The sequence below is a fragment of the Eulemur rufifrons genome, chromosome 16 (assembly GCF_041146395.1).
Source record: "Eulemur rufifrons isolate Redbay chromosome 16, OSU_ERuf_1, whole genome shotgun sequence".
In the NCBI taxonomy this organism is placed as follows: domain Eukaryota; kingdom Metazoa; phylum Chordata; class Mammalia; order Primates; family Lemuridae; genus Eulemur; species Eulemur rufifrons.
In genome coordinates, this window is record NC_090998.1 from 34,527,755 (window position 1) to 34,541,923 (window position 14,169).

Below are 14,169 nucleotides of genomic sequence, written 5' to 3' on the forward strand. Positions count from 1 at the left end.
ATGCTGTCATTGTTGCTGCAGCATCATATAGGCTCAACTCAGAGGAGCAAAGATTTCACCTAGATTCCTGTAGAGATAAATGGCTTTTACAATCATTTACTGACTTTTAAACCTCAAAATGCATGTTCTTGCTCAGATTGCACAGCACCCATGCCCTGGAATAGTTTGTATTCTACTGAGAAAGACTATCCAACAAGGCATGATGTGATAAATGACATAATGGGGTCTGAGTTTTGTGCAGAGACCTCGTAGACAGGAAAGGGGAAGAACTGTGAGACTCAAAGAGTTAAACAAATTTTTCACACCTTAGAAAGAAAGACCTGCAGTTTCAAATTCTAATGTCTTCCTGTGGGAGAAGCATCAACAGGTTTAGACTGTATTTATGCTACATGGCAATCTTTTTGCATCGTCTTCTGTCTCTCTTTCCTGCATGTTTTCCCACAAAGACTGTCCTTGACCAACACCAGGAATGAATTTTTCTCTAATGCAGAAAGTAATTGGATTTTTCTTTATTGAATGCATCCCTTTAATGACGGTCCCTGCTTCTGCCAATTTAGCTGCAAGTGACCCGACATTGATCTCATGATAGGACTTAAAATAAAAAGAGTTGGAGCTGGAGGTGACAAAGATCAGCTGCCTGACATCAGAAAGAATGCTTTCTGCCTCATCTTGCCATTTTCCTGAGAAAATCTTTTATCCTTGAATGTCATTTTTTAAAAAACATGCTGCTGTAATAATTGGTCATACAGCAGCAGATTGCCTCCTTCTAGAAAATATAATAAGTATTTCCCAGAAAGTGCCCTGAAGAAAACAATGAAAATTGAATAAAACCCACCCAGTAATCATTCTGTTCCCTAGAAATATTTATTACCATGCAGACTCTTTCTGCAACAGGATAAATATTGCTGAAGAGAATTAATTAAATCTTTTAAAAATCTGGTGAAACATGAAATATTTATTTACATAACCTTGAGGTTTTGTTAAAATGTTTGACACAAGAATTGTTATTCAAGGAGGTTATGAAGGAACAGTGGCTGAAATTGTTGTATTTAGAAAAAGTATAATTCTTTCCTTCAGGGAAGTTATGATATAAAACTCTTTTTAAGCCCAAGAATATATGGGATTTAAATTTATCTACTTTCACCTTTATTCACAATGTAATTCGCTTGATTCATGGTTAATTTTTATTCCATTGTGTTCCCTTTGTTCATCTTGATAAATATCATGAATCATTTTTGATGGAAAATACAATCCATGGGCATTAGTCTGAGTGAGAAAATAAAATCCTGTAATTTTAAAGGATCAGAAGGAAAACAAATAGATCAGAAAATCATCAATGAACTAGTTTCCTTTTAAAAATAAGTAAAACAAGTGCTTTTCCTTTTTAAATTCTTAGTGTTAGTTGCATTCACATTTATAAAGTGATTGACAGTTTAAAGAAATTAACTGAAGGTTTGTATTAAAAGGATTTATGAGTTTTGAATCTTTTTAGATTGAACAGTGAAGCCACACCACTTAAAATTATTGTAGACCTATGTTAGAGCTGACATAAATCTGCAGTGTTACTCAGTGAAGGGAAGTGGTATAACTTTGGTTCTCATCAACCAAGAGAATCTTGGGAACTCTACTGTTAGAAAATGTTATTGAAAAAGAATATAAACAAGATCATATCTTTAAGATCGTATCTTTCCTGGAGACTGAGATCCTTACCCACCATTCCAATCGCATAACTTAAGTGAGCGTGTGAAGCATTGGCACGCCAGTGAATGTTTCTAAAGATCATTTCTTGGGTGCCGTGTGTCACCACAGACAGGCTTGCTTGAGAATTATTGTGCCTTCCACAGAAAGTCCAGTACTATTGAAGGGGTCACTGAGACAGAAGGACTCCCTACTGAGGGGGGGCATCTTTCATCATAAAAGATTAAATCTCACCCACTTCAAGGTCATTATTGGAAGTTACACTTAAATGCAACTTCTCTTGCTTTAAGGGCAAGAGAAAAATACATTTTAATGGGCAATGAAAATTCTTTCTTATTCAATGTTATAAACTACAGCCCATATAAGTTTTCTTAATTTTGAGTCTGTATAATTTATTTGTACTTGAACATTATTAATTAAAATCATAATGAATGGAATAGAGTTCTCTTCCCTTTAAGGGAAGGTAAATTTTCTGGAAAAAGGAAAAAAGTGTGTGTGTGTGTGTGTGTGTGAGTGTGTGTACACACATCTACACAAATATATTTTCCTTTTTTTAGGAAAAGAAGGAAATTAATTCCCCACTTTTCCCAGATTTTGTAAATGCCTTTATTATCATTAAGTTACCTGTTTATAAAGCTTTGGACATTTGCTGAAACCACTAAATGTGATATAGCTAATGAGCAATTTACTTTGTTAATGGGTCTTTAAAAACAAGCATTTATACCCTAATTAATTTTGTCATTTCTTCTTTGAACAAATATTTTGGTCTATTATGTAAAAGATTCATGATCATTAGAAGGGATACAAAGGTAAATCTTCACCTTCAAGAATTTTAAAGCTTAGTGGAGAGAGAAAAAGGTGTATGTGAGTAAGTAAAATATAAAGTGGAAAGTGACACATGACATGAGAAGGATGGATTAAGAACCACGGGTTCTCTGTAAATTGGGAAGAAAAGTGAAATCACCTAATCGTAACATGACTTTGCTTAGGCCTCCGAAGATGGGCAGAATCTGTGCATGTGAATAAAAAAGGAAGAACATTTTTGGAAGGAGGCATAGAATTGTAGGCAGGAGAATGCTAGCTAATTGGAATAAATATGCCATAAAACTGGATATAAGTACTGCATCATGTATACAGTTGAAGTCAAAAACGAAGGGAAAAAGAGAAGATAATATTTTGACTAACGATACAGCTAAAAATCTAGACACATCAGGAAATATTTGGATTTTGGAGTTTTCAATTGAGATAAAAGAATATGGTATTTTATTTACTATATATGTTTTGTTTCCATAGACATGTTAATATTCAAAAGTACCTTCTTATATAACGTAATCTTAGTTGATATTTTAAAAAGCAGTCTCAATATTAAACATGTTGAATGCCCTTAAATGTGCTCATTCAGTATAAAGTCAAATAAACCATTAAAGTTTTTAATTGTATGAAATATGTCCTAATTTTTGTCTCTGCATATATTATGTTAAAATATGTACATATTCTGTTCTCAGTGGAATGTAAATTGTAGGTTTACATTAAATTTGAATTTAAGATTTCTGAAAGTGTTAAATAAATTTGTTTTATTGTTTCAGGTCACTGATATGATGCTTCAGGACAAGCCCTATCCTGATTGGGGAAAATCTGCAAGAGCTTTCTGGAAGAAAGGAAATGTTAGGATCATTTTATTCTGGTAGGTAATTGTTTCATATATTTATTTCTGCCTTGCCTCATTCACTAAAGGACTTGAGTTGGATATAATTTTTCTTATATATTTAGAATTCTATCTAGAGAGACATTTTAATGGCTACTATGCTCCATTAAAACCATTATCCTAATAATTTTATGAATTAATTTCTGCTTACATATTGTTGCATATTCACATTTATAAAAGAGAAGTTTTGCTAATATAGTGATACACTTAAGATTTGATCAAAGGTAAGTAAGTTTTTGACTCAGCAAAAATAAGTTGTAATTTTCATCATAAAATCTGACATACGAAACTGTCTCCTGCAAATATGCAATTGTCTAATATATGGGACAGGGTATGATTTTGCTCTGAAGAAATGATACAGAGAAGGAACCTCTTTAGAAATTATATCTGGCTCATTGGAGTTTCTTCTTTATGTAGTTTCCTTTAGCTTTCCACTCAAGAATTGCAATTAAAAACAATCCATATCTTATAGAACTTTGTTTTTTGTGGAGTCACCACTATTTATGTGTATTTGAACAAGTAATAAACAGAAAGATAGGAATTGAGAGACAGAAAGAAGGGCGCTTTCACCCAGCTGTGGGTGCTCCCCAAGCACAGTTATTCGTCCTGATATGTGAAAAGTTGTGTACACCAACACTCAGAAATGTTGTGGGCCAGGTGTGGTGCCTCACGCCTGTAATCCTAGCACTCTGGGAGGCCGAGACAGGCGGATTGTTTGAGCTCAGGAGTTTGAGACCAGCCTGAGCAAGAGCGAGACCCCGTCTCTACTAAAAATAGAAAGAAAGTATATGGACAGCTAAAAATATAGAGAGAGAAAAAATTAGCCGGGCATGGTGGTGCATGCCTGTAGTCCCAGCTACTCGGGAGGCTGAGGCAGGAGGATTGCTTGAGCCCAGGAGTTTGAGGTTGCTGTGAGCTAGGCTGACGCCACGGCACTCTAACCTGGGCAACAGAGTGAGACTCTGTTTCAGGAATAAAAAAAAAAAAAAAAGAAATGTTGTGCAGTCATCCTCCCTCCCTTATCCACGGTTTTGCTTTCCATGGTTTCAGTTACCCTCAGATCAACCAGAGTCCAAAAATAGTAAATGGAAAATTCCAGAAATAAACAATATATAAGTTTTAAATTGTGCGCTGTTCTGAGTAGCGTGGTGAAATCTTGTGCCTTCCTGGATACAAACCTTCCCTTTGTCTGGCATGTCCACGCTGTCTACACTATGTGCCCCTTAGTCACTTAGTAGCTATCTCAGTTATCAGATCAACTGTCAGGGTACCCCGGTGCTTACGTTCAAGTAACCCTTATTTCATCTAATAATGGCCCCAAAGTGCGACAGCAATGATGCTGGCGGTTCAGATCTGCCAAAGAGAAGCAGTGGTGCTTCCTTTAAGTGAAAAGGTGAAAGTTCTCAATTTGATAAGGAAAGAAAAAAAAAAGTGTATTCTGAGGTTGCTAAGATCTACAGTAAGAACAAATCTTCTTTCTGTGAAATAGTGAAGAAGGAAAAAGAAATGCGTGAGAAGTATATATAGGATTCGGTACTATCCATGATATCAGACACCCACTAGGGGTCTTGAAACACACCCCCCACACATAAGGGGAGAATAATTGATGGCACCTTGTGCTGGTAAATTCCCCCCTATATACCTTCCTTTTGAAATGAAAAAAAAAATCTGTTTATTCTTAGATTTAATTCTGGAGGTTGATTTTTTTAATGCAAAAACTACAAAAATCATAGTAACTAAGTATTTGGGGAAAATAACATTCCATGTTATCTTTCGTGTTTTGGCACTGTCATTAAATGTTGCTAGAGATATAAGACATTTTGAACCCAAATCTCAGAAAATAAACAAAAGTGAAATTTTCAATAATGTTGTGAAAACTAATTTGATTTTTTAGATGTTTATTCACACCTTGAGTCCATGAGTCTAGTGTGGCCTATTTTTATGGTGCTGGTTAGCCTTCACATGTTTCCCTGTTTATAAGCTCCCATATATTAATAGATTGTTTGAGTAATATGCAATTTAATAATCATAGCAAATATTTATTGAGGATATGTTTTGCTCCAGGCTAAGGACTTTATGTTTTATGTATTTCCTCATTTAATCATGACAACCCTATAAGGTAGGTGCCATTATTATAGGCATAGGTCTCTGATCTCAAAGGCCTAGTTTTTAATCATTACACTGGATTGCCTTTAGAAGAATAAAGGATACATCAGTGTGAAAAATTCTAAGCGATTGTCATTAATTCTTCTTTAGGTAGTGGTGCTAAATAAGAACATAAAATTCTGGGGAGCCCCATGTCCTACAAAATTCTCTGCAGGTGTTTTAAGAATTATAATTTGAAAGGAGATAGACTCTTGCATCAAAAGTATTTATGGACCTCTTAAAACAATATCTATTTACTATGTTTACACATATTTTGTATTAGTGTATCTTCAAAGGCAGCCCATTGACGACTGTTCTCGGCCAGTTATCAAGGTCACACATATATTATAAGGTGGGCCATACATACAGTAATCCGAAGGCCCAGTGATTGTTGTCATTAGTTACTCTCAATCACAATTGCTTCAAAGGAGATGAATCCATGCTAGATTTTTCCTGAAGCATCTTAGTAAATTTTTTCTTGAACATTATTGCTCAGTTATATATAGTACCACTCTGTTTTCTACAAATGGGCTTATTTTTAGTATATGTGATAACATAGCCCCAGTGGGTAATCTAAAGCATAGCTTAAATGTTATAAAAATAATAATTTAGTTAGACACTGACAAATGGATAATATTGTGAAATGGAGAGCAAACTAAAGTTCACACTTATAATCATTGTTTCTGTAAAATTATTAATAATTAGATAAGACATTTAAGAGATGGTTTTTGACTGTTACATATTAAAAGTAGTATTTCACACACAGAAGGCATAAAGTAACTGACAAAAAATCTAAATGCTACTTTAAAAATATTTTTTTTCTACTTTATCCATTTCTATTTAGCTAGATTATCTTGACAACAGTATTCACAGTTTTAAAAAAGGAAAACCTGATACAAAAAGTTGAATATGGAAATTATGTGGGAAGCAAAGAAATCTTCCTTTTTGCTCATACTTTTTTTTTCCCACATAAAAGGGATTTAGCAAGTATTAAAGACATTTTGTGATTTTTTGTATTATTTTTAGCCCTAGGAGATAAAATACAGAAATCTTTGGCAAGGTTTTACATTAAATAAAAGACAGTATTTACATATTATGTGTCACCCACCCAATAAGGGGTGTTTTCTTTTGATTTTGCTCTAGTTAAGGAAAGATTAGTGTGAAAATGCATGGTGGAGAAGAACTTTTGCAAAGGAAATCTTTCATAAGTCTCAGTGTGATTATATGCCACAGTTTGAACAGTACAACATGCAATTTTGTTCTAGTAAACGTACCTCTTATCTACTTGTGGTTGCTTTAACTCACAAACGCCTGTCGGAAACTGTATTGTTTGCCAACTGTGTGGCTGAGTTCTTCCCTGACTCTTAGTGATGGGTGTCTCTACATTGAAGAAAATGATTCCTATTTCTTTCCATAATTGAGCAAAGATGAGGCTGCTGTAGCAACTGGGCTTTCATATTGTGGAAGAGATAAAATTATGGCTGTATTTGAAAATACTAAATGGGAAAGGGAGGAATGTTCATAGATCTATCCAAATCCCTTTTCCTAGCCTTTTTGATTATTACAAAGAATAAGGATATAAGAATCTAAATCCTATGCAAATGCTTTATGCTCTTCACAGGGGCTACCAACAACTATTTTCATGGATTTGTATCTGAAGCAAAAGAACAGATACAGAAAAAACAAGTGCTATGATATTCATGTAATGTGATGTCCATGTTAGATCCTATCTCCCTGTTTTGTTTACACCCTAGAGACATAATTTCTATGCTTTTGATGAGAAGCATCTTGGGATGATATTTCCCAGAAACTTAGCTTCTTTCTTTCCTTCCTTCCTTCCTTCCTATATGGAAATATGGTCTTCCTTGATTAGTAGAGGAGTAGCCAGGGGAAGGGATTGAGAGATCTGGTGTTCATTAAGGTCTCACAAATACTCCAGTTCTTCACCTTCCAGCTGCATGAGAGGATTCCACTTTCTTCCCCCTCTGATTACATGACTTGCTGTGACCAATAGAAATGTGAACACAAGTGATGTGCCTCGTCTAGGTGGAAGTATTTAATACTCAATGAGAAGCACCGAAAGGAGCTCTTTCCTCCATAGCAATTGTGGGAGCTTGTGTCTAGCTAGAGCCCTCGTCATTCAAGTTCCCTGAAAGACCAGTATAAACCAAGCATCCTTAACCACACAGCAGACATGTAGTATGAGTGAAAAATAATCCTTATAATCCTTTGCAGTGCTGAGCCACTGAGATTTAGGGATTGTTTGCTACTGCAGCATAAATTAGTCTGTCGTGATGTATACAGAAAGTCATCCCTAGAAATGGGGTGCTGCCATAGCAGAAAGCTGAAATTTGTTTATTGAGGTCTGAGCAGCAAATGGCAAGGAAGACTGGAAAGATGATAATTTGAGTATCATAGTAGTGAAACTTTTGGTAAAAAATGTGGTCTGTGATTACTGGGAAGCTCCAAGAGAAGTTGGAAAGCAAAATGTTGGTACTGTGTTGCTGTGTGTACCTGTGCATTTCTGTTCCATTCTGGTACATAGAGAGGAGTATATTATATATTTTTTTCTTTTTTGGATGAGCAGTGTGGCATATTTTAAAAAATACTTTCTCTAGCACTATCATAGTTTGGGTTAGGCATCTCTTGATCATAATTACCTTAATTCTTCACTGGGGGAAACAGATGTAGCTACTGCTGTTTTTCCTGCTTTGAATATCATAGTTATTAAAATCTAACAAAAGGAACTTAGTTATTTAACTTTTGACCAGACAGAAATTAATCAATATATGATATATACAATTATTATTTTAGTATACATTAAATATGATATGGGAGAATAATATGATAATAAAAATATAACAAAGTGATAAGAAGAGAACTAAGAATCAGGGAAATGTCAGGCAGAAGAGTTTTGGTATGGGTTTTAGTAACTAATACTCTGATGTCCTCTATAGTAGGGGTCTCCAACCTATGGTCAGTTGTATAATTATTTGATTATATATTACAATGTAATAATAATAGAAATAAAGTGCACAATAAATGTTATGCTCTTGAATCATCCTAAAACCATCCCCTCAATCCCTAGTTTGTGTAAAAATTATCTTCCATGAAAACAGTCCCTGGTGCCAAAAAGTTTGGGGACCACTGCTCTATAAGGCAACCCAGTTACCATTATTAAGTGAAAGGGAATCATTATGTGTTTCATGACACATCAATCAAAACTAAGAAAGGTACAGAGGTGTAGAGAAGGGTTCACCCAAGGCAAGTTGAGGACTGTGACAGTCCCCATCAAGGAGCAGTCTCTTTCTGGGATCAGATTGCTACTCTCACCCAGACCCAGCGTGGATTCCTTTCTGCAGTGTTGGTTAAATAATGCTAGTTCTTGTTTCCAGAATGTCTTTGTCCTACATTTTTCCTGCTAGCCAGAGTTCCCTTTGTGAATGCCTTCTGTCTATAGAATAAGGGACGGATGCATTAACTGTATTGAAGGTGGAAATGCACTGTTGCTTGTTTTTGCACCTAGGAAGTTTTCTGACAAACTAGAGATAGAATCTATAGGCAGGCATCACAGGTCAGACGAGCTCATCTCTGAGTTTGTTCTCACAAAGTTTAAATAAAACCTGACTGTAATTACTGGGCATATGAGTGACTCACATTCCAGAAACCCAATATTTCTATGTGTAAGTTGGACAACACTTTGCTATTGAGTCAGAGAAAAATGCAAGCTTGCCTCATTTGTTCTTTCATTCATATTTGTATCTGTTTACTGTGTTAGTCATTCTACTAGTAATGCAGCAATGAACCATGAACATATACGCCTTGATGAACAAAGATGCAAAAATTCTTAAGAAATACTACAAACTAAATTCAACAGCACATTGAAAGAACATACACCGTGACCAAGTGAGATTTATTTCTGGGATGCAAGGATGGTTCAACATATGCAAATCAATCACTGTGATTATACCACATTACAATAACAGAATGAAGGATTAAAACCATATGATTATTTCAATAGATGCAGAAGAAGCATTTGACAAAATTCAACACCTTTTCATGATAAAAACTCTCTGCAAACTAGGTATTGGAGGAATGTACCTCAATGTGATAAAGGTCATATATGAAAAGCACATAGCTAATGTCATACTCGGTAAAAAATGGAAAGCTTTGCCTCTACACAAGGTGAGAATGCCCACTCTCCCTACTTCTATCCCACCTAGTATTTAATACTTGAAGTCCTAGCCAGAGCAATTAGGCAAGGGAAAGAGAATAACCAAAAATTCAGAATTGTTGTACCCAGACATAGAAAGACATTTAACGTATCAGTCATACCAGACTTATTATCTATCAGTCATTACTTCTCTTTGGAAATATCCCTATAATCCTATTCCAGAGCAACTATCATTTATTGAGTGTTTCCTTTGTCCGTGGTACTAGGGTTTTCGTGGTCATTCTTGGTAATTGTTTCATTTAATTCACGCTGCCACTCTGCAAGGTAATTATCATTACTGGCTGTATTTTAAAGAAAAGAACCTACTGGTTATGTTGCACAGCTAGTGAACAACAAAGCTGGGACTCAAGTGCAGGCTGGCTGATTTCAGAACCTTCACAATACTGCACTGAATGGCTTCACTTATTTTAAGATTTTAAGACATTTAACATATTTAACAGTGATTAATCACACTTTTAATATATATATTTTCTATAACCCTTTCTTTCTCCTTGAAAATAGATTTGGGTTATATAAAGAAAAACAAAATTCGAGAGCCTTGGAATTTATCTAATGTTCTGTTACCCTCATATTACTGACAAAAGAAATTGAAACAAAAGTAAGTGACTTGTCCAAGGTCATACATGTATTATAATTAATGTCTCTATGGCAATTAATGCTCAGGGCTACTTATTTCTGATCTATTAGTCTTTTTTACTATATCACATTGCCTGTCTAGATACTTTTTTTGTTTGTTTGTTTGTTTAAGAAAATCAAGAAAATTTAAATAAAAAGAATTTGCTGATGATTAGGTATTATATATTGAAATAACTGCTCTTGTAAGTCAGTGGTAATCATCAGAACATTGTGTGTAGTGTAACTTGATGTAATTGTATATAATTTTCTCTCAATTGTGGGAATTAGGCAAGAAAAAGATGTACAATATATAATTCAATATGCCAGTAAAACATGATGTATTAACAGAAGCTTCACTTAAGTTCACATATGAAAAGCGAATTACTGTTTATTTTCTTTGGCATATCATCAGGGTTTTCAAGGACTTAATTTCTTTAAAACATATTTACAAGATTGAAAATAAAGATTACAGTTAGAGTCCTAAATGTTGGCAATAACAGCCACAATGAATTTCAGCATTTTATTAGGAGACACTAGAAGTGAAAAAATATTAAACAATATAGCTAACCACAGAAGAACTCTACTCCTCGGAAAATAATGATTTCAATGTTCCTGGTGAAAATATCTGCCAGGGAGATAATATTACAGCATTGATTGCAGGAAAAGATACTATCAAAAGTTCTGTGCATTCTAAAAGTCTATGATTCTAGGTAGACTATTTCCTTGTCTGAGCTTACTGTTGTGTTTGGATAGGCATGAAGTGCTTAGAGTAATGATTAATGTAACTGAAAGCAACATCCTAAGGAAGTGTTAAATTAGTTTGAGTATGCTTATTCCATGGAACACTATCCAGCCATTAGAAGATATACTTTGGAAGGATATTTAATGAAATGGGAGGTGGAGGGAAAGAAACATGCTGATGTAGATATCTTTAAAAAACAGTGTTTTGACTGGGAACTGTAGGAATTAAGACAAATGGAACTAGATGTACACAAGTGTCTTCTAGTTGGTAGAGTTATTTCTCATGGGAATATCAATTCTGAGCTTGCTTTATATGTATACTGGAATTGATCAATAAGTGGATGGTGGAAGAAACATGCCCACTCTCTGAGGTTAAAGATAAACAAGGGTTGGGAGTGTAAGCTACAATGAACAATGTGGTACTGGATTAGAGTCAAAGACAGCAGTATGAACTCACGTTTAGCTTAATACAGAGATAGATGGATAGTTACAGAAATAATTTTAGGTATTTCTGTATGTATGGGTTAGAATACATTTGTTTCCTCACTCTATTGCTGAGAGAGCTTAAACAGAACGACACCCCAGTAGCAATGAGCACACCAAGTACCCAGACCTTGGTTGTTAATATTATTCTCCAATAAAAGGAACCAGGGCTCCTGGAAGGAAATGACTGATTCTAGGTCTAGGACAGAGAATATGGAAGATGATCCTGGAGCATCATGTCATGCCAGAAAGTAAGGACGTGTTCAAAAACAAATTGGGCCAGGCACAGTGGCTCATACTTGTAATCCTAGCACTCTGGGAGGCTGAGGCAGGAGGATTGCTTGAGCTCAGGAATTTGAGACCAGCCTGAGCAAAAGACCCCATCTCTACTAAAAATAGAAAAAATTAGCCAGGCATGATGGTGCATGCTTGTAGTCCCAGGTACTCAGGAGGTTGAGGCAGGATGATTGCCTGAGCCCAGGAGTTTGAGGTTGCAGTGAGCTAGCTGATGCCACGGCACTCTACCTGGGTGACAGAGTGAAGCTCTGTTCTCTGTTTAAAACAACAACAACAAACAAACAAATTGATGGAGACATGTCAAAAGGACACAAAAATAAACCTGAAAGAGCTTCCAATGGCCAAAGCTAGAAAAATTTGACCACAAAACAAATGCATATATATAATATATATATACACACACATATATATAGTATTAGATAGCCCAAACTATCAAATAAATATTTGAGTCCATACTTGTATAAAAATGATTGCATAAATAAGTAAATAGGGAAGAAGAGACAAATCTCCTATAGAAGGATTCTAAATGATTTATTTAGGCATTTCTCCCCTCAATATGATTAAGCTTAACTCTCCACACCTTAAGTATGGGATGAACTTTGTGACTTTCTTCCAAAAAATAGAGTATGTAAAGTGGGGGAAAGTAGCTTTGTAATGGAGAAATCTGGCAAACATTACCCTGACCTTGTGATCAAGCTTAACACTGACAGTGAGTCATGTCGAAAGCATGTGGATTAAAACTCATACATCTCTAAAACGATGTGCTATTATAAATATTTTACATCTCTTTGGGCACAATTTTTAAAATACTGTGTCCTAGTTAGAACAGAAAGAGAAGAGAGAAGCCTACCTATTTCCTTCTCTAACAATCTGAGGGGGCCTTCTCCCAAATTATTAAATTATTGATTAACCCTCAGTTGTTTACAGCAGCTGTTGCCTACATCTGTATAGACTGCAAGGCTGCAGCAGCCACACCTTTCGTGTTAGCTTTAAAATAAACTTCTAACTATGGACTATATTTTCACTGATATTATTCCCATCTCAATACAATGATATCTCAAATATCAGATGTGCAAAAAGGTTAGAATATATTTTCACTCTATAGCTGATTGTGTCTTCCTCATGAATGTACACCTCGCTGCTCGGATGTGGGGTGCAGGGGATCATCACAAAATTTTTAATTACTAGTTAATGATACCTGTGACGCTTTTGGTCTAAATGGTGTCTTTCAGAGGACTCAGTCTTATTTGGTTAAGTCTGTTTATTTTGAATAAATGTTTGGTTTTTCAGACTTCCCTCCTCCACCTCATCCTCTTGACTTTCGTGACTTGACTTTATGATGATGGATGAGGGGGAAGTCTCTGTTTCTTTGCTAATCTCAACTGTTGGTTTAGCCTTATGTGTGCACAGTGGTGGTTGAAGTGCAATTTCCTGTCTGATCTTTGAAGTCCCAGCCTAATGTCTCTGGTCATGAATTCCATTCACCCCACCGCCCCCACCTTAGGTCCCAATTGTCCCTTCATCTTTGTTCCAGGCCTCTGCTGTCCTCTCAGCACCTTTGCATCCACTTGGTGAATGCAGGCACTTCTGGGTCATCTGCAGGACTTCGTGGCCCTGGGAGAGGGAAAAGGAGGGCATCTGGAGCTTGTTCAGTCAGTTGTACTTACCCGCTTCATTCTTTTATAGGAAAGACCTGCCACCTCCCTTGGGCTATAGCGAGAGAAGCCCTGATGTGGTAGGGTGCCTTCATGTTTGTCTGGTCATTTCTATATGTCACCACCCCCTCCTTAAAGTGGACCCTGGAGCTGTAGGGGAGTAAGATCTTTGCTGTCTGGACTCCTCTTCCTTTTTCTATCCCTCTTTTACTTCTAATACTCTGTGGCTGGAAGGGAACATTTTCTGCACTTCCTTGGCTGGGAGTTTCTCTTATATTATGCCCCTCCTGTGTTCTCTCCATCTCTGTGGTTAGGTCAGCCAGGCCTCTTGTTAAAGGAATCCTGAGATATTAGAAACTAAGAATTACTAAGGATTAAATATGTTAGCTAAATCTTTCCACAAATGAATCCCGGTTTTCTCTCTGCTCTGGTCTTGTAGGCAAGTAGTGCTATAATGCTACAAACTAGACTATATAGGCTTTCTAAGAATATAAATCTTTCCAGAATTCTGCATTCTGCAAGTCACATGTTTGGTGGTTGTAGATCCAGGGAGGTGTTGAAACTATGAAGGGTGCACCTTGATAAAAATTGTCACT

General features: G+C 35.9%; 1 protein-coding gene across 4 annotated transcripts in view; it reads left to right on the forward strand.

The window, feature by feature from the left end:
* The window catches only part of TMEM117 (transmembrane protein 117), a 430,326-nt gene that overhangs the window by 294,668 nt on the left and 121,489 nt on the right, over positions 1–14,169 (forward strand). For all 4 annotated transcript variants that reach the window (XM_069490727.1, XM_069490730.1, XM_069490728.1 and 1 more), the window contains one exon: positions 3,285–3,382. In XM_069490727.1, coding sequence (XP_069346828.1) covers positions 3,285–3,382 — 98 coding nt within the window. The remainder of the gene's footprint in view (positions 1–3,284; positions 3,383–14,169) is intronic.